The sequence below is a fragment of the Amblyraja radiata genome, chromosome 2 (assembly GCF_010909765.2).
Source record: "Amblyraja radiata isolate CabotCenter1 chromosome 2, sAmbRad1.1.pri, whole genome shotgun sequence".
NCBI classification, from domain to species: domain Eukaryota; kingdom Metazoa; phylum Chordata; class Chondrichthyes; order Rajiformes; family Rajidae; genus Amblyraja; species Amblyraja radiata.
This window is the reverse complement of record NC_045957.1, coordinates 39,397,056-39,420,637: the sequence shown is the minus strand read 5'-3', so window position 1 is coordinate 39,420,637 and position 23,582 is coordinate 39,397,056. Positions and strand designations below refer to the sequence as shown.

Below are 23,582 nucleotides of genomic sequence, written 5' to 3'. Positions count from 1 at the left end.
GGGAGGGAGAGGTCCAGCGGCGGGAACGGATGCCTGGGTCCGGGCGTGAGCTGAGGCCGAGGTTGCTGCAACCCCCGGCCCGGCTCTCCATGTATTGTTCACTGCGTCTTCCTGGAGAGAGGGGGGAGGAGGGCGGGAGCCGGGGCTGTGTGCGTGAGGCACGGCGACTAGAGGGACGGGAGAGCTGCCCCGGGAGCGTGAGGGCACCTCCCCCTTCTCCATTCCCCCTCCCCATCTACCCCTTTCTTCCCCCTCTACCTCTCTACTCTCTCTCGGCCCGCAGCGATCTGCCAGACATGCTGTGTGTGTGTGTTTGTTTGGCGGAGACTGAGGGGAGAAACGCCGGCACTAAGAGCGAGCGAACGCGCGGACAGAACGGACAAAAGCAACGATCATAGGTCGGAATAGGTGACCAAAGATCTTTGTAGGTGACATTTCGGGTCGAGACCCCTCTTCTGACTGACTCAGGGGAAAGAGGAGCAAGAGCTATGGACGGTACTAAGGACAAGTGAATGGAAGATATGCCGATATCTCCCGTTTCCCTTTCCCTTGACTATCAGTCTGAAGAAGGGTCTCGACCCGAAATGTCTACCAACGCCGCTCTATGAACGTTGCCTTCGTCCGTCTGTCCACGCTTTCGCTTGCACTTGGTGCCGGCGCTTCTCCCCTCATGGCAGCTATTGAAAAAGTCGACCCGAAATATAACCTATTTCCTCCTATTATCACGTATTCCTCATCAGAGATGCAGCCTGATCCGCTGATTTACTCCAGCCTTTTGTGTCTGTCTTCGGTTTAATCAGCATCTGCAGTATGTGCCGTTTAAAAAGTACAAGGCATGTGCCGTTTAAAAAGGAAGTGATAAAAAACATTTAACAACACCTAAACTGTTCCCCTGCAACGCTGCGAGAGGCATAACTGAAGTCGGGTCGGTGTTACTGAAATGACGGAGGTTACGCTCCGGTGCGGACTACGCGTCAGTTCATTGTATTTGGCAGGAGTGGACCATCTTGCGCGCTATAAGATCTTTGCTCCAATTGATTTGATTACTCTAGCGCGGGGCCCAATTGGGAGAAATAGGTCCTATCGGCTAAAGGCCGGCCCTGACCGGGTAACTGCCGGGATCGAGGCGCAAACTCGCGACCTTGCGGCCACGAGCCGAGCACTCTACCACTGAGCCACATGTTAAAATCTACGCTAAAAACCTTCCGTTCGGAAAACCGAAAAATCCCGAAATCCGAGAAGTGTCTGGTCCCAAGGCTTTCGGATAAAAGGTTGTGCACCTGTATTAAAAAGAACATTATTAGAAAAAAACATAGAACAGCAGAGGAACAGACCCTTTGACCCACCATGACTGTCGAACATGATGTCAAGGCCGATTCTTATCTGCCTTCACATAATCCATATCCCTCCATTCATTGCATATTAATGTGCATATCCAAAAGTCACTTAAATGCCACTTGTTTCTGCCTCTACCACCATCTCTAGCAGCTCGTTCCAGGCACTCACCACCCTCTGTGTACAAAAACCCCAACCTTATCCTGCATTTCTTTAAACTTTGCCTCTCTCACCTTAAAGCTATGCCCTCTAGTATGTAGTATTTCCAACTATATAGTGCTATCCAGTCTCCCATCTCTCAAATGTGGCCAAACCAAAGCCCTATAAAGCTGCATCATAACTTCCTGCTTCTTATGTTCAGTGACCTGATCAATGAAAGTGTAGCATATGCTTTTGTTACCACTCTTATCTACTTGTGTTGCCACTTTCATGGAGTTCTGGACTTGGACCCAAGATCACTCTGTGCATCAATGTTCTTCAGGATCCTGCCCTTGCATTCGATTTCCCAAATTGCAGTACCTTAGACTTGCATCTTGCACATTATTCACGGTGTCTTTAATGCTGTTATGAAACCCTTAAGATGCTGTACACATTTAAACGTGTCTGCATAGAATGATACAGTGTAGGAATAGACCCATCGGCTCACAACGTCTGTAGAACATGATGTAGAACATCCTTCGCCCACCATTCGCAGAATATTGGTTAAAGCGTCTTAAAATATCACTATCGTATCTGCTTCCACCACCACCCTTGTACCTTTGGCAATGTATTTGATGCCTCTATCTCTTAGGAACAATAGCTTGTACTGCATATTCCCCTCTCACCCCAAAGCTATGGCCTCTAGTATTTCCACCCTAGGAAAGAGATTCTGGCTGTCTACCTAAACTGTGCTTCTCAGAATTTTATAAACTTCTCTCGGGTCTCTCCTCAGCCTCCAATTCTAAAGAGAAAACAATTAAAGTTTGTCCAACCTCTCCTTGTAGCTAATAGCCTCTAATCCAGACAGCATCCTGATAAACCACTTCTGCAGCCCTCCCCAATGGGACGACTAAAACTGCACACAATACCTCAAATGCAGCCAAACCAAAGTTTTGTAAAGCCCCAATCGATGAAGGCAAGCATACCATGCGTCTTCTTTACCACGCTATCTACTTGTGCTGCTAAGGGAGCTGTGGATTGGACCCCAGGATCCATCTGTACATCACTGTTATTAAGGATCCAACCCGTAACAGTATAAGTTCCCTTTGCATTTGACCATACAAAGTTCATAATGGTTCATGTTCTAGGAGCCATTCGGCCCATTGAGTCTACTCCGCCATTCAATCATTGTTGATCTATCTTTCCCTCTCAACCTCATTCTCCTGCCTTTGCCCCATAACCCCTGGCACCCTTACTAGTCAAGAATATGCCAATCTCTGCCTTAAAAATATCCATTGACCTGGCCTCCACAGCCATCTGTGGCAATGAATTCCACAGTGCAATAGATTTAATTCCATCTTGCTCTGATTTAATTCCATCTACCATTTCTCAGCCCATATCTGGAAATTATCTATATCCTGAGCAAAAAAAAAGTGCTGTAGGAATTCAGTAGGTCAGGCAGCATATGGGCAGGGAGTGGACAGGTGACGTTTCAGGTTTTGTCCCTTCAGAGAAGGAGCCTGATCTGAAATGTCATCTGCCCATTCCCTCCAGATGCTGCCTGACCTGCTAAGTTCCCCCAGCACTCTTTTTCCCTCAAGGTTGCGGCATCTGCAGTTTCTTGTGTCTCCATTGACCTATATCCGGCTATATAGTTTTAACAGCCTTCCTCCCTGTCTGCAACTTTACCAATGTTCATGTCGTATGCAAACTTTCTAACCAACCCATCTACATTTGAAATCTCAGCACTGATCTCTGTGGAACACCACTGTTTGCAGCCCTCCAGCATCCTTCTACCACAACACTCTGCCTTCTATGGGAAAGCCATTTCTGAATCCAAACTACCTGCTCACTGTTTATTTATAATCACATGCACAGAAATACAGTGAAATGCTTATTCTGCATGCTATCCAGTCAAATCATACTATACAGGAGTACAATAGATAATCTTCTGGAACTGCACACAGAGAGTGTCATATGTCCCAGATAGTTTTGTCATATGTCCCACATTTATTGTCATATGTCCCAGAGAGAACAATGAAGTTCTTACTTGCAGCAGCACAACAGAATATGTAAACATAGTACTCTGTAAACAACATAATAAATGAGAAAAAAATGCGCGCGCGCACACACACGCGCACATACACACACACACACACACGCACACACACACACACACACACACTGCAAAAAGACAAAACCAATGCCTCCAAGTCTATTTAGTTCAGAGCTTATTTGGAAGTTGTAGTGTTTGATAGCCTGTAGGGAAGAAGCTGTTCCTGAACCTGGGTGTTTCAGTTTTCGGGCTCTTCTATCATCTTCCCTATAGCAGGAGTGAAATGAGTGTGTAGCCAGGGTGGTGTGGGTCTCTGATGCTAGCTGCCTTTATGAGGCAGCGACTCCTGTAAACCCCTTCAATGGTGCAGGTCAGAACTCGTGATGGACAGGGCGATGTTCAGAATATTTTGCAGTCGTCTTCGCTCCTGGGCGTTCAAATTGCCGAACCAGGCCGTGATGCAACCAGTCAGCATGCTCTCTACTATACACCTGTAGACATTCAAGAGAGTCCTCCCTGACATACCGAATCTCTACAATCTTCTCGGGAAGTAGAGGCATTGATGGGCTTTCTTTATAATTGCATTAGTGTGCTGGGTCCAGGAAAGATCTTCAGAAATAAGCACGCCCAGGAATTTAAAGCTTTTGACTCTCTCCACAATCGTCCTGTCAATTTAGACAGGTTAGTGGGCTCTCATCCTTCCTCTTCCAAAGTCCACAATCAGTTCCTTGGTCTTACTGACATTGAGAGTCAGGTTGTTGTGCTGGCACATTTGGTCAGACGATCGATTATAATTCTATGGTAGACAAAAGTGCTTGAGAAACTCAGCGGGTGCGGCAGCATCTATGGAGGGATGGAAATAGGCAATGTTTCGGGTCGAAACCCTTCTTCAGAGTATAATTCTATACTCTGATTCATCGTCATCTGCCATGTTCCAGTACTATCTTGCAACTTCCAAGTCTATGAAAAGTCTGATCTTGGTTCAAGTAGACATGCAATTTCTTACTTTCTCACTGTCGGGCCCAGCCTGGCGGCACTAGATCAATAAAGGTGGCGTTAGCCTGGCTATGCACGATGCCATCACTCCTCCTTCCACTGTTCTGTGCAGCTGCCGCAAGCTGCACTCTATTCACTCGCTCATCAAGCTGCTGGAGAGCCTCTCATGACTGTCTCCGCCAGCACCGTGACCCCAATCACTGCAAATGCTCTGTCTGTTGCCTCCAGCAGCCACCTCTCCTCTTCCTTGCACCAAGGTTGCCATGTGTTGCTTCCCGGACTGATCACTGAACCTCTGTGTTTTCCAAGGGCACGGTAGGTGAGTCTGCGGACTTTTCATAACAGACGACTTTCCCCTTCACCTTCTGCTGTCGACGTGTTTATAATGACAATATCCCTTCGACACTTAGTCGTCATGCAGGATTGCGACTCGAAACATTGATCATTCCTCTAATTCCACAGATGCTTCTTAATCCCGTGCATTTTAATTTTCTGGATCAGGCCACCATTAGGGATCTTGTCAAATGCCCCTCAAAAATCCACGTTGACAACAGCCACTGCCCATTAAGAACGCTATGGAAGAGGTTCCTTAGGGATAAGATTTACTAGCACTAGAGTATGGGCTAATTAGGGACCGTCAATAGACAATAGGTGCAGGAGTAGGGCATTCGGCCCTTTGAGCATGCACCGCCATTCAATGTGATCATGGCTGATCATCCCCAATCAGTACCCCGTTCCTGCCTACTCCCCATATCCCCTGACTCCGCTATCTTTAAGAGCCCTATCTAGCTCTCTCTTAAAAGTATCCAGAGAACCAGCCTCCACCGCCCTCTGAGGCAGAGAATTCCATAGACTCACAACTCTCTGTGAGAAAAAGTGTTTCCTCGTCTCCGTTCTAAATGGCTTACCCCTTATTCTTAAACTGTGGCCCCTGGTTCTGGACTCCCCCAACATCGGGAACATGTTTCCTGCCTCTAGCGTGTCCAAACCCTTAACAATCTTATATGTCTCGATAAGATACCCTCTCATCCTTCTAAACTCGACGCTCCATTCTCTCAGCTTATGACAGTCCCGCCATCCCGGGAATTAATCTTGTAAACCTACGTTGCACTCTCTCAATAGCAAGAATGTCCTTCCTCAAATTAGGGGACTAAAACTGCACACAATACTCCAGGTGTGGTCTCACTAGGGCTCTGTACAACTGCAGAAGGACCTCTTTGCTCCTATACTCGACCTCTTGTTATAAAGACCAACATGCCATTCGCTTTCTTCACTGCCTGCTGTACCTGCAGGCTTATTTTCATAGACTGATGAACAAGGACCCCCAGATCCCGTTGTACTTTCCCTTTTCCCAACTTGACTCCATTTAGATAATAATCTGCCTTCCTGGTTTTGATACCAAAGTGGATAATCTCACATTTATCCACATTAAACTTCATCTGCCCACTCCCCCAACCTGTCCAGTCACCCTGCATTCTCATGGCATCCTCCTCACAGATCATACTGCCGCCCAGCTTTGTGTCATCTGCAAATTTGCTAAAGACGTCTATAAAAAAGCTCAATAAAGTATGTCAGGCATGACCTGCCCCTGACAATAATAGATATATCGGAGGACACTGTGGAAAGCTGGAGAGGAAATTGCAGGTGCCTTGGCTTAGATTTACAAGTCTTCATTAAATACGGGTGAGGTGCCAGAAGACTGGAGGTTGGCAAATGTGCCCTATTTAAGAAGGGCTACAAGGAAAAGGCTGGGAACTACAGGCCAGAGAGCCTGACATTTGTGTTCTGAAAGATAGCAGCGTGTATTATGCCGGTTAGGATATATACATGCATTAGATGGACAAGGGCATAAAGGATAACCAGTTTGATTTTGTACCTGGGAGATCGTGTCTCACAGTTTTTTGAAGATGTGACCAAAAAGATGACGAGGACGGACGTGGATATTTGTTGCCATGCTAATAGGTGCATGAGTTTGAAAGATTGTTTTAATGCACACTTTTGATCTTATTTGCTAATTACTGTAATTTGAGCTTCCCTTGAAGTGTGAAAACAAACATCTAAGTTTAGCACATGCAATTGGAAGTGGTTTTCATGGATGATTGTGTAGATTATAACCGCCCACTTTCACTGAAGGAATGGTGTACACTATTTCACATTGCAATGGATTGGTGAGGTGGAGCAACCCTGATATGGTGTATAGCTTTTTATATGAGATTGGAGATCTTTGAGGAGTGAATGTGCTTTCACACTTCTATAGTATCTAATACTTGACTTCATCGCTCCTGTTTTGACTATAAGAAACTTCTAGCAAAGAGTCCATGAATCCATGAATCCATGACCCCTTTCTCTTGGTGATGTGGAAATGGTAACACAACAATTTGGATGGTTTACATGGAATTTCCAGAGTAAATGGTGGTAGTGTTAACATTTTGACATTCCCCTGAATTTAAGCCCTCATGCATTTCAAAGGCCTTGTTCAAGCCTTCAACAGCAAATGAACAATCTACAGCAAATTACTTTCTTCACTCATGATCAACGGTTACTGGAGGAGCGATTTACTTTAGTGCTTATAGCCAAAAATACTATGTAGTCCCGAGATGAGTGCTTGCAGGGTATTCATAGAGCAATGAACTTCTCTGTTGTAAGTTCAAATTGAGTTAAATGTTGTCAAGACAAGAGATACAGATGTTTCTTTGTCAGCAGAGCAATGAAATTCTTACTTGTTGCTGTGTGTGGGTGCATTAGATGCAACAACAAAAATAAATGTACAATAGATTATCAGTAAAGGGCAGTGCAGTGGTAGAGTCGCTGCCTTATAGTGACAGAGACCTGGGTTTGATCCTGGCTATGGGTACTCTGTACAGAGTTTGTGCATTCACCTTGTGACCCTGTTTTCTCCGGGTGCACCAGTTTCCTTCCACACTGCAAAGATGTACAGGTTTGTAGGTTAATTGGCTTTGGTTAAAATTGTCCCTAGTGTGTAGGATAGTTAGTGCAGAGGGTGGTTGCTGGTTGGTGCGGACTCGGTGGGCTGTATCTCTAAATGTCTAAAAAAAGGGGGTTGTGGTTGGTGTTGTGCTGAGTGCTTCAAGAACCTGATAGATAGATTAGATTAAACTTTATTAATCCCCTTATTCAGGGGAAATTCTGATGTCCTTGCAGCACACTAATAAAAACACAACATAGATTCAAAAAGAAGTTAAACACAAAAACATCCCCCCACAGTGATTCCCACTGTGGGGGAAGGCACAAAGTCCAGTCCCCATCCTCTTGTCCACCCAAAGTCGGGCCTATTGAGGCCTCCACAGTCGCCGCCACGGCGCCCGATGTTCTCGCCGGGTGATGGTGCTTCGGCGTCGGGAGAACCCCCAGCGGCTTGGGGTGCCAGGAACGGCCGCCTTCCCACCGGAGACCGCGGCTTCCAAGCCAACAGACCGTGCCGGACGGAGCTCCGCACACTGGCGATCTCAGCAAGAGATCCCAGGCTCCGGGATGTAAAGTTCAACGTCGCAGCTGGCCGCTCCGCAGAACCGCGGCTCCACAATGTTCTTATCGGCGGTCCCAGCATACTGGAGTCCCAGCGCGGCGACCCAGGAAAGGCATCGCCCGCTCCGCAATAGCGCTCCAGCGCTGCGCCGCCGCCAAAGCCGATGTTCTGCGCCGCCGCCAAAGCCGATGTTCTGGCCAGGTCCCCTCAGGGAAACGTCGCTCCAGGACCCGCTGGTAGGCCGCAAGGACAGGTCGAAGTCGCTGCTCGGAGGAAGGCAACCCCTCCGACCAGGTAGGGACTCGAAAAGCAGTTTCCCCCTTCCCCCCCACCACCCCCCACACATAAAAAGATTAGGCCCCCTGACTACACACTCAACGTACTAAAAATAATAAAAAAGAAGGGGGGAAAACCGGACAGCTGCAGGACAGGCAGCCGTTCAGGACAGCACCTCCTCCGGTTAGTTGATGAGAGCAAGTTATTCTTGAACCCGAAGGAAACAGTTCTCTGGCTTTATACCTTATTTCTGATGGTAGCAGCGAGAAGAGAGCATGGCCATTGCAACATTGGTCTTTGATATTAGCTTTCTTCTTGAGGCAGCACTTACTGAGATCCCTGAGATGGTGGAGAAGTGATGGACCAGGCAATGTCCACCACTTTCTGTAACCTTCTCCATTCATGAGCATTTCAATTTCCTAACCAGGCTGCGATGCAACCAGTGGACCATACACTTGTAGATCTTTGGCAGAATATTAGACCAGATGCCAAATCTCCTCAAATCTCGAGATGAAGAGATGTTGGTGAGGTTACTTCGTGATTGTATCAATATTGTGGGTTCGGGATATATTATCAAAGATGTTGAGCACCTAGGAAGTTGAAGCAGTAGACTCCATCCTATCGCCAAGGAAACATGTGCATGTTCCCTGAGCTTTTCCTCTCCAAAATCAACAATCATCAGCTCCTTGGTCTTACTAACAAGATCATTTTTCTGGCACCATTCAAACATTTTGTCAATCTTCCTCCTGTATCTGACTTATTGTTACCTAGTATTCATCCAATAACAGTGGTATCATCTGCGAATTACAACGATGGCTTTAGACTGGCTACACAGTCATGGGTATAAAGCAATGCTAAGCATGGGCAATACCACTCTATCGGCTTAAGTTTCCACCAAAACAGAATCTCCTAATTCATATCTAAAAATGCTCCCTAAGTAAAATTCTAAAATAATTAATTGTTTCTTGTTGGCATAAAAAAAGTGTTTTCTGTGATTTTAAAAAAACAATCAGATTTCCGTGTTGCTTATTGCATTTTCTGAATGGAATTTTTAAAAGTTCTGATAAGATTTTCTAGTTTACAATTATTACTATTAGTTCTGAAAATCTAAACTCTATACTTCACAATGCTAAAACAATTTTTAGAATTTATTTTCCTGAAAATCTGTTCTAGGAAGCTTCAATTTTATTTTATTCTCATTTGTTTACTTGAAGATTTTGTTGCGATGTTTTTGATAAAGCAAGATGATAATGACCACCATCTCACTTTTTTCCTAGATTATGTGGTTTTTAAGCTGGTTATTCCTCTTTTCTTTTCCAAATCTGCTTCAGTAATTTTTGCAGTGTATTGGTTAATAATCACATTGTAAGTTGTTAAAGTAAGAATAGTTTTAAGAGCTTTCTGTAATTCAGAATTGAGTTAATCTTGAAACAAAAACATAAAATGCTGGAGGAACATAGCGAATGAAGCAGTATCTGTGGAAAGAGAAACAAATTGAAGTTTCAGGTCTATAGCCCATCACCATTGACCTGAAACTGGCTTGAGTTTAGTTTAGTTTAGAGACACAGCGCGGAAACAGACCCTTCGGCCCACCGAGTCCTCACCGACCAGCGATCCCTGCACATTAACACAAGCCTACATACTAGGGACAGTTTTACACATACATCAAGCCAATTAACTTGCATACCTGTACGTCTTTGTAGTGTGGGAGGAAACCAAAGATCTCAGAGAAAACATACGCGGTTAGAGGGAGAACTCCGCCTGGAACGATCCTGGGTCTCCGGCGCTGCAAGGGCAGTCAGGCAGCAACTTTACCGCTACGCCCGTGCCGAGTTCATCAGCCCTTCAGTTTTTGTTTCAGATTCCAGCATCAGCAATTTTATTTGTTTCCCATTTGACCTACTTCTGACCTGGGTTGTAAATTTTATTTGTTAACTTTTAAAGTTGTTAATAAACTGTTAAAGTTTACAAGTGATTATAGGTGTTCAATGACATTAATAGAACTCTTTTAATAAGCATAAGCAAAATTTGTATTCACTAGTGTTTTCTTTCCTTCCCTGTTTTCAGTGAACAATTGGAATCACATCATGCGGATTACTGCCTGTTTCATTGAGCGTTTCTGAGATGGCCGAGCAGGACAGAAAACCAGATGTACCTATTATACCCGGGCAGGTGTATATTGAAGTGGAGTATGATTATGAGTATGAGGCAAAAGATAGAAACATTTCAATAAAGCAAGGCGAAATATATATTTTATTGAAGAAAACAAATAATGATTGGTGGCAGGTTAAGAAGGATGAAAGCTCAAAGCCGTTTTATCTCCCAGCACAATATGTTAAAGAACTACCTCGTAAGGCATTAATGCCACCAGTGAAACGTGTACCCAGTTCTGTTAAAGCCAAATCTGCTAGTTTAGGTGCAGATGCCAAGCTACAGCTGGGCTCCAATGAAAATATTTCCAAACCACTAGATTATATGAGCTCTTTCAAATCTTCTATAGGACACGAATTGCAAACAAAGATATCATCAGAGAACCAGATTACTCATCTGAACACCAGCCAAACACAGTCTGAGGATCATTTTCAAGGGATGGTCCATTCACCTTCTGGAATCCCAAACAGTGCCAAAGTTAGTGACCAGAGTCCAGGACATGGCGAAAGTGAAACACAGTATTCAAGAGTTGCAGATCCAAATCCAATCTTAGGGCAGTTACAGGATTTTGATGCATTGGAAGTCGACAAAGTGGTTCATGAGCATTCTTCTGAATGGGGCGCAGAAAGTTCAGAAAAGCATCATCAAGACTCTGAATCTGGAGATGAATATAGTAGCAGTTCCACGGAACAGCTGCAGGTAGGAAGAATGCTATACATGGATGATTTAATAGTAATTTTGTCCTTTGTTTTTAAGACACTCAGAAATGTTTTCCATGGCATTTTTAATTGAATTGACTTCAAAATATTTCTGGATTATTGTGTTATTTTCTGAGGTACCTTTTTAGTTTCTATGATTAAAATTAATGAAAAAAATTACTTCTGCATCTGGAGTTTTGGAAAAATAAATCAGGCCAATCAAAAAAATAAACCACATGGCCCCTCATACATTTACGTTTTGATAATGATCTCGGGAAATATCTAAATCAATACCAGGACTAAAATACAGTAGCATAAAGATAATACAGTACAGTAAAGATCCCGTAACGGTCGTTGTGCTTGGTGACAATTGTCACAACACCCGTTATCGCAGTCAGTACCTCCGTAAGAAATCACAGAGGCTCCAAACCTCTAATACTTTTCATAAACCTAACGAAGTATCCTATGCTAGTAGCAATTTTTGGGTGAGTTAATTATTTTTTCTTGTTTTCCATTTTAATATATCAAAAACATTGTGGTATCAAAAACGCAACGGCCATTTATGATATATTTTCTGACGTTTTAAAATAAATGAAAACAATTTTTTGGACATAAACTGGTCATCAAAACTAAACTGAGCCAATCTTCAATTTGGCAACACGCTGTCTCTTGTTTACCTTTCGTATGGACCAAGTTGCTAACTTCATTCCTTCGTGTCAACTTCGGGAAGCTCCGCAAAGACCTTTACAGAGACATTTTACTTACTAAAAAAATCAGCCCAAATCAAACATTCTGACGAATCATCGGCCATCGATATAGCTCAAATCCATAAGGTGATGTACCGTTTAGATCACATTGGTGAAAATGTTTGGTTTTCGTTAATGCTGTAACATTCGTTTTCTGGGACACCAAACCTTTTAGTGTCCACCGCAACGTATGTTTGTGTGTATGATGTGTAACGTGTGTTGCAGTATTGCAGTATGTGCAGTGTGTTGCAGATGAATGCAGTACTCTACTACATGATCAGGTAAATGAAGTGGTAACGGTGTTTGCAATTTTATTTTTCCATGTGGTATTCATAAACATAGAAAGGACTAAGAAATACGTGCACTTACTGTGCCAACCAGGTCACTGGTGGACACCACGCAACAACCGTTACATAAAATACATTATGTATTCAGATGCCATTTTCGGAAACTTGCCATCAATATGCTATCTTTTAACAAAGAGAAACAAGGTGGACCGGCAAAAGTGAGAAAGGAGCACAGGAGATGTGGGTTACCTGAAATTGGAAAATGTAATTTTCATACCATCTACAGTTGGTTACCCAACTGTAAGAAAGGATGTTGTTCTTTTAGCTTGTGTTTTGACATCACTAGCACTGAAAAAGGTCGGGGACAGACAGGTTGGTGTGATAATGGGAAGGGGAGTTGAAATTACAAGTAAGCAAGTTTGCCATAGTATTCAGAGTGCACATACTCTGCAAAATGGGCACCTGGTCTATGCCTGGTCTTGCCAATGTAGAGGAGACTACATATTCAATAGACAAAGTTGAAGGAGGTGCATGTGAATCTCTTCCTCATTGGTCGGCTGTTTAGGTACCTGGATGGTGGTGAGGGAGGAACTGTTCGAACATAGATTATAAAAGGCATAGAAAGGGTAGACAGTCTTTTGCAGGGTGGAAATGTCAAACACTCGAGGGCATAGCTATAAGGTGAGAGTGAAGAGTTGTGCTCATTCCTGCTATGGAAAGATTGTCAGCCAATGTCACTAATTCTATTAAATGTGAGACAGCCAATGCCACTGATTCTATTAAATGTCTAACCTTAAGATTTGAGCTTGCATGTGCAAAAAGCCTACTAACACGGCAGAACCACTACCCTTGTACAACTTGCAGACATGCAGAATGACTAACCGCAGAGAACTGATTTTAGCAAAGAATGGAAAACAAATAATTGGAGGTGATCAACTTTAAGCAACTTTGCTGATAACCAACTTTAAACAAAGGGTGAAAAACAACCCCATATTTGAAGAAGATCTGATGACATCATGCTAATGGATGACTGATGTAAAGGAATATGTGAAAGAAATGTAATTGGATAAGAAGGGGGAAGGAAAGCTTTGTTTAAAAAGGTATACAAGGTAATGACTGAAGAAGAGGAGTAGCGACTCTTTGCCGGGTTACCTGGACTACGGCCGGGTGAACTGATGTAGAGACTCTGCTCAATAAAAACGTGCGTTTTTGGTAAACCAGTGGTCTGGTCGATTATTGTCGCAACAACCGATGAAAAAGGCTTGAATCCTCAAGAGGGGAAAAGATTAGTGGTGATGTGTGGGCAAGTTTTTTTGCACAGAGTGATGGGGGGGGGCTGGAATGCATTGCCAGGGGTGGTAGTGGAGGCAGATACGATAGTGGTGCTTGAGGTTGTCAGATAGACACATGGCAGTGCAAGGAATAGAGGGATATGGATCATGTACAGACAGATGAGATCAGTTTAGCATGACATTGTGTTTGGCACAAACATTGTGGGCCGAAGGGCCCCATTCCTGTGCTATACTGATCTATGTTCTATCCCTGTGGTTGTTTATAAAGAACATACTCAGATACAGAAAATAATATGGGGATAGGTTGGCCTCCAGATATGCCACCCTTGGGGGAGATGGAGCATAAGATAGGTGCTTAGCCACCAATGTTGAAGGACGTGGAGGCAGTAATAAAGCGTGCAAAGACTTCACCGGCCCCGGGGCCGAATGGAGTCCCCTAATGGGTATACAAAGGTCACCTGATGTACTTAAATTATTGTGGAGGCTCTTGCGAATAGTTTGGAAGAAACAGGTTATACCAAGGGTGTGGCGTAGAGCAGGGGAAATTTTAATCGCCAAGGAGAACGAGTCTTCAGAGTTAAGTCAGTTTAGGCCAATATGTTTCCCAAATGTAGAAGACAAATGTTCTTTACTATACCGGCACAGAGGCTGGCAAGTTATTTAGAAAGGAACAGGTTACTAGATACCATAGTGCAGAAAGCACGAATCCTGGGTGTTGAATTGAATTGAATTGAATTCCTTTATTGTCATTCAGACCTTACGGTCTGAACGAAATTTCGTGCCTGCAGTCATACATACAATCATACAATAATAAACAACACTAAACACAAATTAACATCCACCACAGTGTATCCTCCAAGCACCTCCTGTGGTGGAGGCAAAAATCTTAGGGCTGCAGTCTTCCCTCCTCTTCTCCCTCTGCGCTGAGGCGATTCCCCACCGGGCGATGGCACAAACAGTCCCGCGGCTCACCGAACCCCGCAAACGGGCCGGCTCAAACACCACGGCCCGGGGTGGTCGAAGCTGCCGCCCTCCAGCCCAGCGGTCGCAGCCGCTGGCCCGCGGCTGAACCCAGGACTCAGGTCATAGCTGCCAGAACGCCGTCCCAGCCACCGGAGCACCGTTCCAGCCCCGAGCCGGATCGCCCTCACGTGAGTGCCGTTCCTCCCTCGAGCTGGGCCGCTCCGACGGGAGTGCCGTTCCTCCCTCAAGCTGGGCCGCTCCAACGGGAGCGTCATTCCACCTCGGGCTGGGCCGCTCCGACGGGAGCGTCATTCCACCTCGGGCTGGGCCGCTTCGACGGGAGCGCCATTCCACCCTCGAGCTGGGCCGCTCCGACGGGAGCGCCACAGTCCCTCCGGGAGAGTCTCAGCCCCTCGCCAGGCCGCCCTCACGGGAGCGTCACAGCCCCTCACGGGAGCGCCGTTCCAGCCCCGAGCTGGGCCGCCCTAACGGGAGCGAGCCCAGGGTGAGTCCTGACTGGCTGCCTCCGGAGTCTCGAGGTCGCCAGCTCCGCCATTAGGCCTCAGCGCAGACGGAGGCAGAGAAGGGGGATACGACAAAAAAGTCGCATTCCCCCGAAGGGAGAGACAGCAAGCCCCGTTTCAACCCCCCACCCCCCACATAAACACAACCTAAAAACCAAAACCTTAACTAGACAAAACGAAAAAAAACAACACAAAAAAGTAAAGACAAACGGACTGCAGGCGAGCCGCAGCCGTTCACCAGCGCCGCCACTTCCGGATGTTCTAAGGTTGCTTAGAACACATTAGTATAATATGGCTCCAGATTCAGACAGCCATGTAGTGTTTTTGGACTTGGCAAATGTACCACATTATTTGGTGTGCTTTTGATTTCTTTAGGGTTCCAGGATTGATAGTAAATTTAGTGAAAGCATATTTCTAAGATGTCCGGAAGTGTTTTAGTACAGTAGGCTTCACAACAGCATGGCAGAGACTAGAGATAGGCATTATGGCAGGGTGTACTATTTCCCCGTTAGCTTTTACAATGGCGATGGAGCTGGTGATTAAAGCATCATGGTCGGTCGTCGGCGGGGAGAGACGACAGGGTAGGCTGCGACTCCCTCCAATTAGGGCTTATATGCATGATATGACTTTGGTTGCCACAACAGTAGATAGTACAAGAAGGTTATTAGAGAAGATAAATTATATTCTTAAATGGGCTAGATTGAAGATTAAACCTAGTAAATCATGGAGTATTTCTTTGGCTAGAGGAAAGGTGGTAGAGAAAAGGTTTTATGTGGATGAGGAAGAAATCCCATCTATAATGGAAAACCCAGTTAAAAGCTTGGGTAGGTGGTATAACAGAAAGTTGGATGACACTGAACAGGTTCAGCAACTTTAGAAAATATGTTATTGGTAGGTAAAAAAGGATAAAGAAGTCAGGGCTTCCAGGCAAGTTGAAATTGGGGTGTTTGCAACTTGGGCTAGTTGCCTAGGTTGTTGTGGACATTAACAGTATATGAGGTACCAATTTCTAAGGTGGAAAAGGTTGAGAGATTGGTTAGTTCATGTATTAGTTCACGTATTTAGGAGTTCCACAATGTCTTACTATGGTATAATATGGCTTTATATGGGAACGGTATTCTCCATTTACCAACGTCTGGCCTAACAGAGGAGTTTAAGTGTGTTAAGGTGAGGTTAGAGTTGCAATTATCAGAGAGCAAGGATACCTTTAGTAATCTGGTGCTAAGTGTAACTAGAGGGAGGAAGTGGAACTCAAAGCAGGCAGTATCAGAAGCACAAGCAGCTCTGAGGCATACAGACATTGTTGGTCAGGTGCAGCAAAGAAAATGAGGCCTAGGGCTTAGCACAGGGAAACCAGTGTGAAGTAAGGCAGGTCCAACAGAGAGGAGGAAATTGGTTGTGGAGCAGGTCCATCGTCAGGAGGAAGCAGTGAAATGTATATGGGCAGCAGCTCAGTTTAAGCAGAGACAGTAGATGAATTGGGAAGTGTAGAAAAGAGGTTTAGCTGGAGCGACCTGTGGTGCATGGAGGCAGGTCATGTAAGTTTCCTTATTGGGGATATTTTTGATGTTCTGCCATCACCGCAAAAGCTAAGACAAAGGGTAGGTGGGCACCCGGCATGTCCCTGTGTGGGAATGTTTAGGTATATTTTGGTTGAGCGCTGATCCTGGTATTATAGCACAGGTTCTTCTTACATGACATTACATTACATCAAGATGGCGGCGCTGCCTTAGCAGCTGCGGCTCGCCTGCAGTCCGTCTTTTTATTTTATTTTTTGTGTTCTTTTGTCCTGTTTGAGTTCATTTTTGGTTTATTGTGTATGTGTGTGGGTGGGGGGGAGTAAACATGGTTTTGGTCTCTTATTTCGGGGGGATGCGACTTCTCTTGTCGTATCCCCCGTCTCCGTCTCCGCCTGCGCCGAGGCCTAATAGTGGAGCTGGCGGCCTCGGAGCTGCGGCAGTGGCGACCCGACCCCGGTGCGGGCTGCGGCAGTGGCGACCCGACCCCGGCGCGGGCTGCGGCAGTGGCGACCCGACCCCGGCGCGGGCTGCGGCAGTGGCGACCCGACCCCGGAGCGGGCAGCGACTGCGGCAGCAGCCACCAGACCTCGGAGCGGGCAGCGGCAGCGGCAGCAGCGATCCGACCTCGGAGGACCGGCCGCGGGCCCGGTGGACGACATCGTCGGGAGCTCGCAGGTTGGTGACCTGTTCTGCGGAGCTCCCGCGACAACAGCTGTGTCCTCTGGACTGGAGGGCCGCAGCTTCGGCGGCTTCGACCACCCCGGGCCGCGGAGCTGAACCGGCCCGTTCGCGGAGCTTGGATTCAGCCGCGGGACTGACATTACTTACCATCGCCCGGCGGGGTCACAACATCGGAAGCCTGGATCGCCTCGGCGCAGAGGGAGAATAAGAAGGAAAGAGACAAAAACTTAAGACTTTTGCCTTCCATCACAGTGAGGAGTATTCAACTCACTGTGGTGGATGTTAATTTGTGTGTGTTTTTGCCATTTTTTACTATATGTAGGACTGCAAGGCAACAAAATTTCGTTCAGACCGCAAGGTCTGAATGACAATAAAGGCTACTTTACTTTACTTTACTTTACTTATCAAGTCCACATCACAAGCTTAGATATTGTTCAGCCAGAGCTGAACACACTTCTCGGCATCTTCATTGTAGGCAGCGGGTTCGGCAGCTGTTCATTGGTTTTCTAGTTTAGGGCATATCAGCAGATGTTCCATTGTTTGTGGTTCAATACCACATTCGCAGGTGACATAATTGGAGTTATTGCCCCACTTGTTTAGAGACACCTTGGCTCTGCCAACACCAGTTCTCAGTCGATTGAGGCATTTCCATCTGGCCCAACTTGTGTATGTACCAGGGGTAGTTGCTCACTTGCCGTTAGTCCCATGGTATTTGAGGGAGGTAGAATGGATATTCTATCATCTCATATGGAGACTCGTGCTTTTCCTCGACTTTAGACGGCTCGGAAATGGTGTCTGGCCGAACATTGGATGTGGTTCATCTGTTATCTGCCGCTGGCACTCCTGCATGCTGGCTCCTGCAAGCCACATTTCCTGTAAAAGGAATATTTCAGAAATTCTAGAATGGAAATTCTCATCTTGCAAACAGCTGTGGTGGAGACAGTGATCCTCTGGCATTTCAGACATCAACCTCATACTTTCCCGTTTAATCTAAAGGAAAAATAACTCTTCTTTTGGACAGAAGTTTAGGGGTAACATGAGGGGGAACTTCTTTACTCAGAGAGTGGTAGCTGTGTGGAATGAGCTTCCAGTGAAGGTGGTGGAAGCAGGTTCGATTTTATCATTTAAAAATAAATTGGATAGTTATATGGACGGGAAAGGAATGGAGGGTTATGGTCTGAGTGCAGGTAGATGGGACTAGGGGAGAATACGTGTTCGGCACGGACTAGAAGGGCCGAGATGGCCTGTTTCCATGCTGTAATTGCTATATGGTTATATGGTTTTATCGTTTTGATTAGACACATAATAGCCTTTCAGGTTCATTTGGATAATTCTGTTATTCACGTTACTGACTCCTCTAATTCATCTTTGCTCTTTTTCATATTCCAGTTCCTTTTCATTGTTGGATCATAATCCTTTTTTAAAAATCTAATTCTACTTGCTTTCCATTCTTTTACAGAATTACCATTTATTCCTGCTTTTCCCATTTTGTACCTGCTTTAAGCTTTTTATATGTAGTTTTTTACATTTGCTAATGAAAGATAATCGATGTGTAATGCTAACACTTTTTCTATAGACACTGCCTAATTTCTGGCAATTTCTGTTTAAATTTCTGTTTTTTAAATGTGTGCATTTTACTGCAACAGTCCTATTATGAGCTCTAATTTGAAACACAAGCCATTCAGTCAGTGTATCACTGGTAGTATACTACAAAAGATTCTGATACTCCATGAAGTGAGGGAAAATTCATTGAGAGTGGTTCTTCTGTTGTGAAACATGAACCATTTGAGGTTGAAATAGTCTTTGACAATTGATAACTTTATGGGTATATAAGGATTGAATTGTGATCACGTAGAAAGAATACATGTGTGTATATTTAGTACCTTAAATGTTTGGCAACATATAATAAAAAAATATGTAAGCACGGCTAACATAATGAGAAAACTGTTCTTCAAACATGTCCCACAGGAACACATCAGTGACTATTTTAAATGTAACTTTCACAAACATAAAATATTCATTATTAAATATCAGTATCATAACAATTTGAAATTTCTTTCACTTTCACAAGCCAATTAATCTACAAACCTGCACATCTTTGGAATGTTGGAGGAACTGTAGGCACCCAGAGAAAATCCACGCAGTCACAGGGAGCATGTACAAGCTCCATATGGACAGCACCCATAGTCTGGATCGAACCCAAGGTCTCGGGTGTTTTAAGGAAGCAACTCTCTAACGCTGCGCCACTGTGCTGCCCCAAAGATGAGTGGAGTAGATCCCATAAAAAGAGTTTTCTGCTGTAGTTCAACAATCAGCCAACATTCAGTATGTAAGCTCACAAATAAGCCATCATAGAACTCTATTGCAGCAATGTCATTGCTCATGTTGAGGTAGCCCAATATTTCTAAGTTGTGCAAAATGTCCTTGATTTGATTATATTGTGGGATTCCTTTTTAATATTTTAAAGATGAACATTTGTGTGATTTGAAAATGGTAACACAATTTACACTGTGTTGGAAAATGTTTCCTGTCTAAGCTCCATGACTCCATACTTTAGGTATATCAATCACAGCTGTATTAGACAAGTTTCTGCTTCTAATTAAAATAAATTATTTTGAAATTCTTATCACCAATGCTTCAAATTTAAAATATGTTCTGTCTTGATCTTTTGCCAAGCATTTCATTGATTTTCTTGTCTAAATCACTCCATGAATTTGTGGGTATTAGTTGTGCATTTCTTCACATATATATATTTGCCACCACATTATTTAGCAATGTTACAAAGTTTTGAGATTTTAAAAATCAAGTCTGCAATTTATCCCATCAGATAAAGCATAAAAATAAGTTTAATTTGACACCTAATTCACTTTCATATCTTCAGTATTAAAAAAGTTATGGCCATTTTCATACACGGAAATTAGCATCTTGTTCCCTATTGCTTTTCCATTGACCTAACACAAAAGCTGTGATCGAGGACAGTCAAAAGCCCATAACTTTCTTAAAAATTAAGAGAACTGAAATACATTTTCAGTTATTGTAGATTGAAGCATTCTGAAACAAATATGAACCAATCTTACTTGGATGACCTGAAATTAAAGCATATAATTAGTTAGTTAGTTACCTAATTGTAGCTAATTACAAAATTCAATTACTAGATCTAAACATCTATCCATTTCTTAAGAAAAGATTAACATTTTTAAATAGCCTAAGTGTCCAAATAACATTCACACAAGAATTCACAATATAACAAGATTTTTAAATCTCGTTGTCATGAATTTATAGGCCAAATGGAAGGAATTTAGTGTTTAATTCCCGTAAATTAATGGCCATTTAAATCATCTTACGAGTGAGATTTTGTGGAAAGCGATCAATTGGAACGTTGCGGTGAATTTAAACCCCATATCGGCAGGAAAAACACTGCCGGTTCGTATGGGGCCTAAATCATCTTTTCGCAACGTAAAATTTGGATTAAGGTAATCCTAAGAAGCACGTTTATATGTAAAATAAATGGCTTACCTTTAGCTGTCCCGTATGTGAAATCCGTCCCGTTATCGGCGTTGACGGCATTAGAAGCGGATTTTTATTTTACTCCAGCGCTGAAATTGTCCCGAGATTTAAATTTTTATTTTTTTTTAAATGGTGACAAGAATTTCACAGAACGGCAGTCGGAACAATTCTTCAGCATTAGCTAGCAGCCGAGAAGATATACATCGGACAGGCAGGAGAAAAAACGCATTTTAAACCCACCCCCCCCCCCCCTCAAAGGCGCCAAAGTCGCGCACACGGCCAGTGGCAGAACTGCAGTGCTGCTGAAGGTAAGTTTTGTAACATACCTACATTATTTGAGGAGATACAAAATAATTTGTTTGTTCATCTGGGTTTATACTGCAACACAATATTTTAAAAACTCTATAAAATAACTTCCTTCCCAGCTGTATTTTCTTACTTTGATTAGCTCTCTCATTGCACTGTTTCTGGAGATGTTAATCTTAAAATGTTATTTTACACCCAGAGAGTTGTGAATCTGTGGTTTTCACCCAGAGAGTTGTGAATCTGTGGTTTTCACCCAGAGAGTTGTGAATCTGTGGTTTTCACCCAGAGAGTTGTGAATCTGGAATCTTCTGCCACAGAAGGCAGTGGAGGCCAATTCACCGGATGTATTAGAGCGAGAGTTAGATATAGGTCTTAACGGTAACGGAATCAAGGGATATTGGGGGGGGGGAAGCAGGAATGGGGTGCTAATTCTGGATGATCAGCCGTGATCATATTGAATGGCAGTGCTGGCTCGAAGGACCGATTGGCCTACTCCAGCACCTATTTTCTATGTTATCCAAATAACATTTTGACTCGTTTATGGTCATTCCTGTGATTTGTTTCATATCGACACTTAATGTACAAAAGGGTCTAGAATGCATGACTTTGCTTTTATTTATTTACTATAAATAGCTTTGAGATCCTTCTCACACTTGTTTGTAAATACTGCGGAGCTCCTTGATTTCTCTCCTAGTCCCAGCAGTTACACTGCTCAAAGCCTTCAATCTTGTGTTGGATGAAGTGGCTGCTGACTGAGATGGTATCACAGATTAATTTATCACCATCGGCTACAAAATTGTATGCCTGAACACATTAACATTCCTGAGAGCATCAGATGACTGCAATCTGTTGATATCGGGCAGTACTGAGCAGGCTGAAGATTATCTTAAGGTGCTTGGAGTTCACAATTTGCATCCATTTTAACAGCATGTATTTTAACAGGGGTACTGATTAGGGACGATAAGCCATGATTACATTGAAATGCGATGCTGGCTCATAGGGCCGAATGGCCTTCTCCTGCACCTATTGTCTATTGTGTATCATGCACAATATCTTCATGTCCTTCTCAACCTGTCTCCAGCCTTTGTCATTGGTTCACACAATCTGCCTTTAGAACTTCTATACATTAGCTTAGTGGAGTATCTCTATCTAGTTCTATTCCATTTTAAGTGTTCTGAGATAGATAGATAGATAGATCCTTTATTGTCATTCAGACCTTTCGGTCTGAACGAAATTATGTTGCCTGCAGTCATACACAGAATCAATAATAACAAAACATACAATAAACACAAATTAAACATCCACCACAGTGAGTTCACCAAGCACATCCTCACTGTGATGGAGGCAAAGTCTTAGTCTCCGTCTCTTCCCTCCTTGTTCTCCCTCTGCGCTGAGGCGATCGATCGAGGCCGAAGATGCCGCTCTCCAGTCCAGCGGACCTCCGTGGTGATCTTGCCGCCGCCGAAAGCCGGAACGCCGTCTCCGCTCCGAGATAATATCCTAGTGTATTTTCTTCATGCTTCAAAATTATTGTTGGAGTTCTCCAGTGATTTATGCAGGCTTCTCATTTACATAGTGAACTTTGCTGATATATCCACAAGATACCATGTATGTGTATGCTGACTACATCCACACCAGGTTTAAAAGGGGATGAGGTTTTTGAAAAACTCTCAAAGAAAGTACTCAAGAGTCAAGAGTTTTACTGTCGCATGTCCCAGATAGAACAATGAAATTCTTACTTGCAGCAGCACAACAGAATATGTAAACACAGTACACTCTAAACAATATAATAAAGGAGAGAGGGAAAAAGGTTCAGTGCAATAATAATAGTGCAATAATAGCAATAATAGTCTATGTAGTTGAGATCTTATTTGAGGTTGTATTGTCTCAAGATTTCTCAGTGCAATGAGCTAAAACCTATAGAGCTAAAGTATGCAGATGATATGGCTGGTGAGATGCTGTAAGGGATGCCTGTATTCGCTGGTTTAGAACCTCATTGAAATGTACAGAATAGTGAAAGGCTTGGATAGAGTGGATGCGGAGAGGATGTTTCCACTAGTGGGAGAGTCTACGGCTAGAGGTCATAGTAGGTATGTTGCAAAGCCTACCTGAAGCGTCGTTGAAGATCTGCTGCTGAGGTTGTGCGCGATTTTGGCGCCGTTTAGAGGGGGCGGGTTTAAAACGCGATTTTCTCTAAGCTGTTCCAATCGAAAATGTTCAGCCTAGTTAATTATTAACGAAAAATCGCTGATAGACCCCGTCGCAAAAGCTATTATTAGGTTTAAAGGCCTTGAATAATAGTTATAGTAGTTTAAAAATCAATCTTTAAACCCGCGACCGTCAGCAACCGCAGGGTCTCATAAAGAAAATAGCAGAAGGTAGGTTGTATATTTTTACATTCAAAAGGGCTTCTAAAGATCCTTTTATACAAAATTTAATATTGCGAGTAGCTCAATTTGGGCCCATTATATCGCGCAGTATTTTTCTCGGCATTTGAGGCACAAATCTACCGCAATGTGAACGTTCTAAACCAGCGCGTTCCACAGGGACCCACTGGAAAGCTGATTTAAATGGGCATTTATTTACAGCAATTGAACACTAAATTCCTTCCATTTGGCC

At 43.9% G+C, this 23,582-nt stretch overlaps 1 protein-coding gene across 4 annotated transcripts in view; it reads left to right on the top strand.

The window, feature by feature from the left end:
• Positions 1-23,582, top strand: part of arhgap12 (Rho GTPase activating protein 12) — a 138,106-nt gene that overhangs the window by 5,687 nt on the left and 108,837 nt on the right. For all 4 annotated transcript variants that reach the window (XR_004415980.1, XM_033045364.1, XM_033045356.1 and 1 more), the window contains exon 2: positions 10,356-11,138. Coding sequence is in view for 3 of the 4 variants with exons in the window: in XM_033045364.1 (XP_032901255.1) it covers positions 10,413-11,138 (726 nt within the window). In the remaining variant the exon portion in view is untranslated. The remainder of the gene's footprint in view (positions 1-10,355; positions 11,139-23,582) is intronic.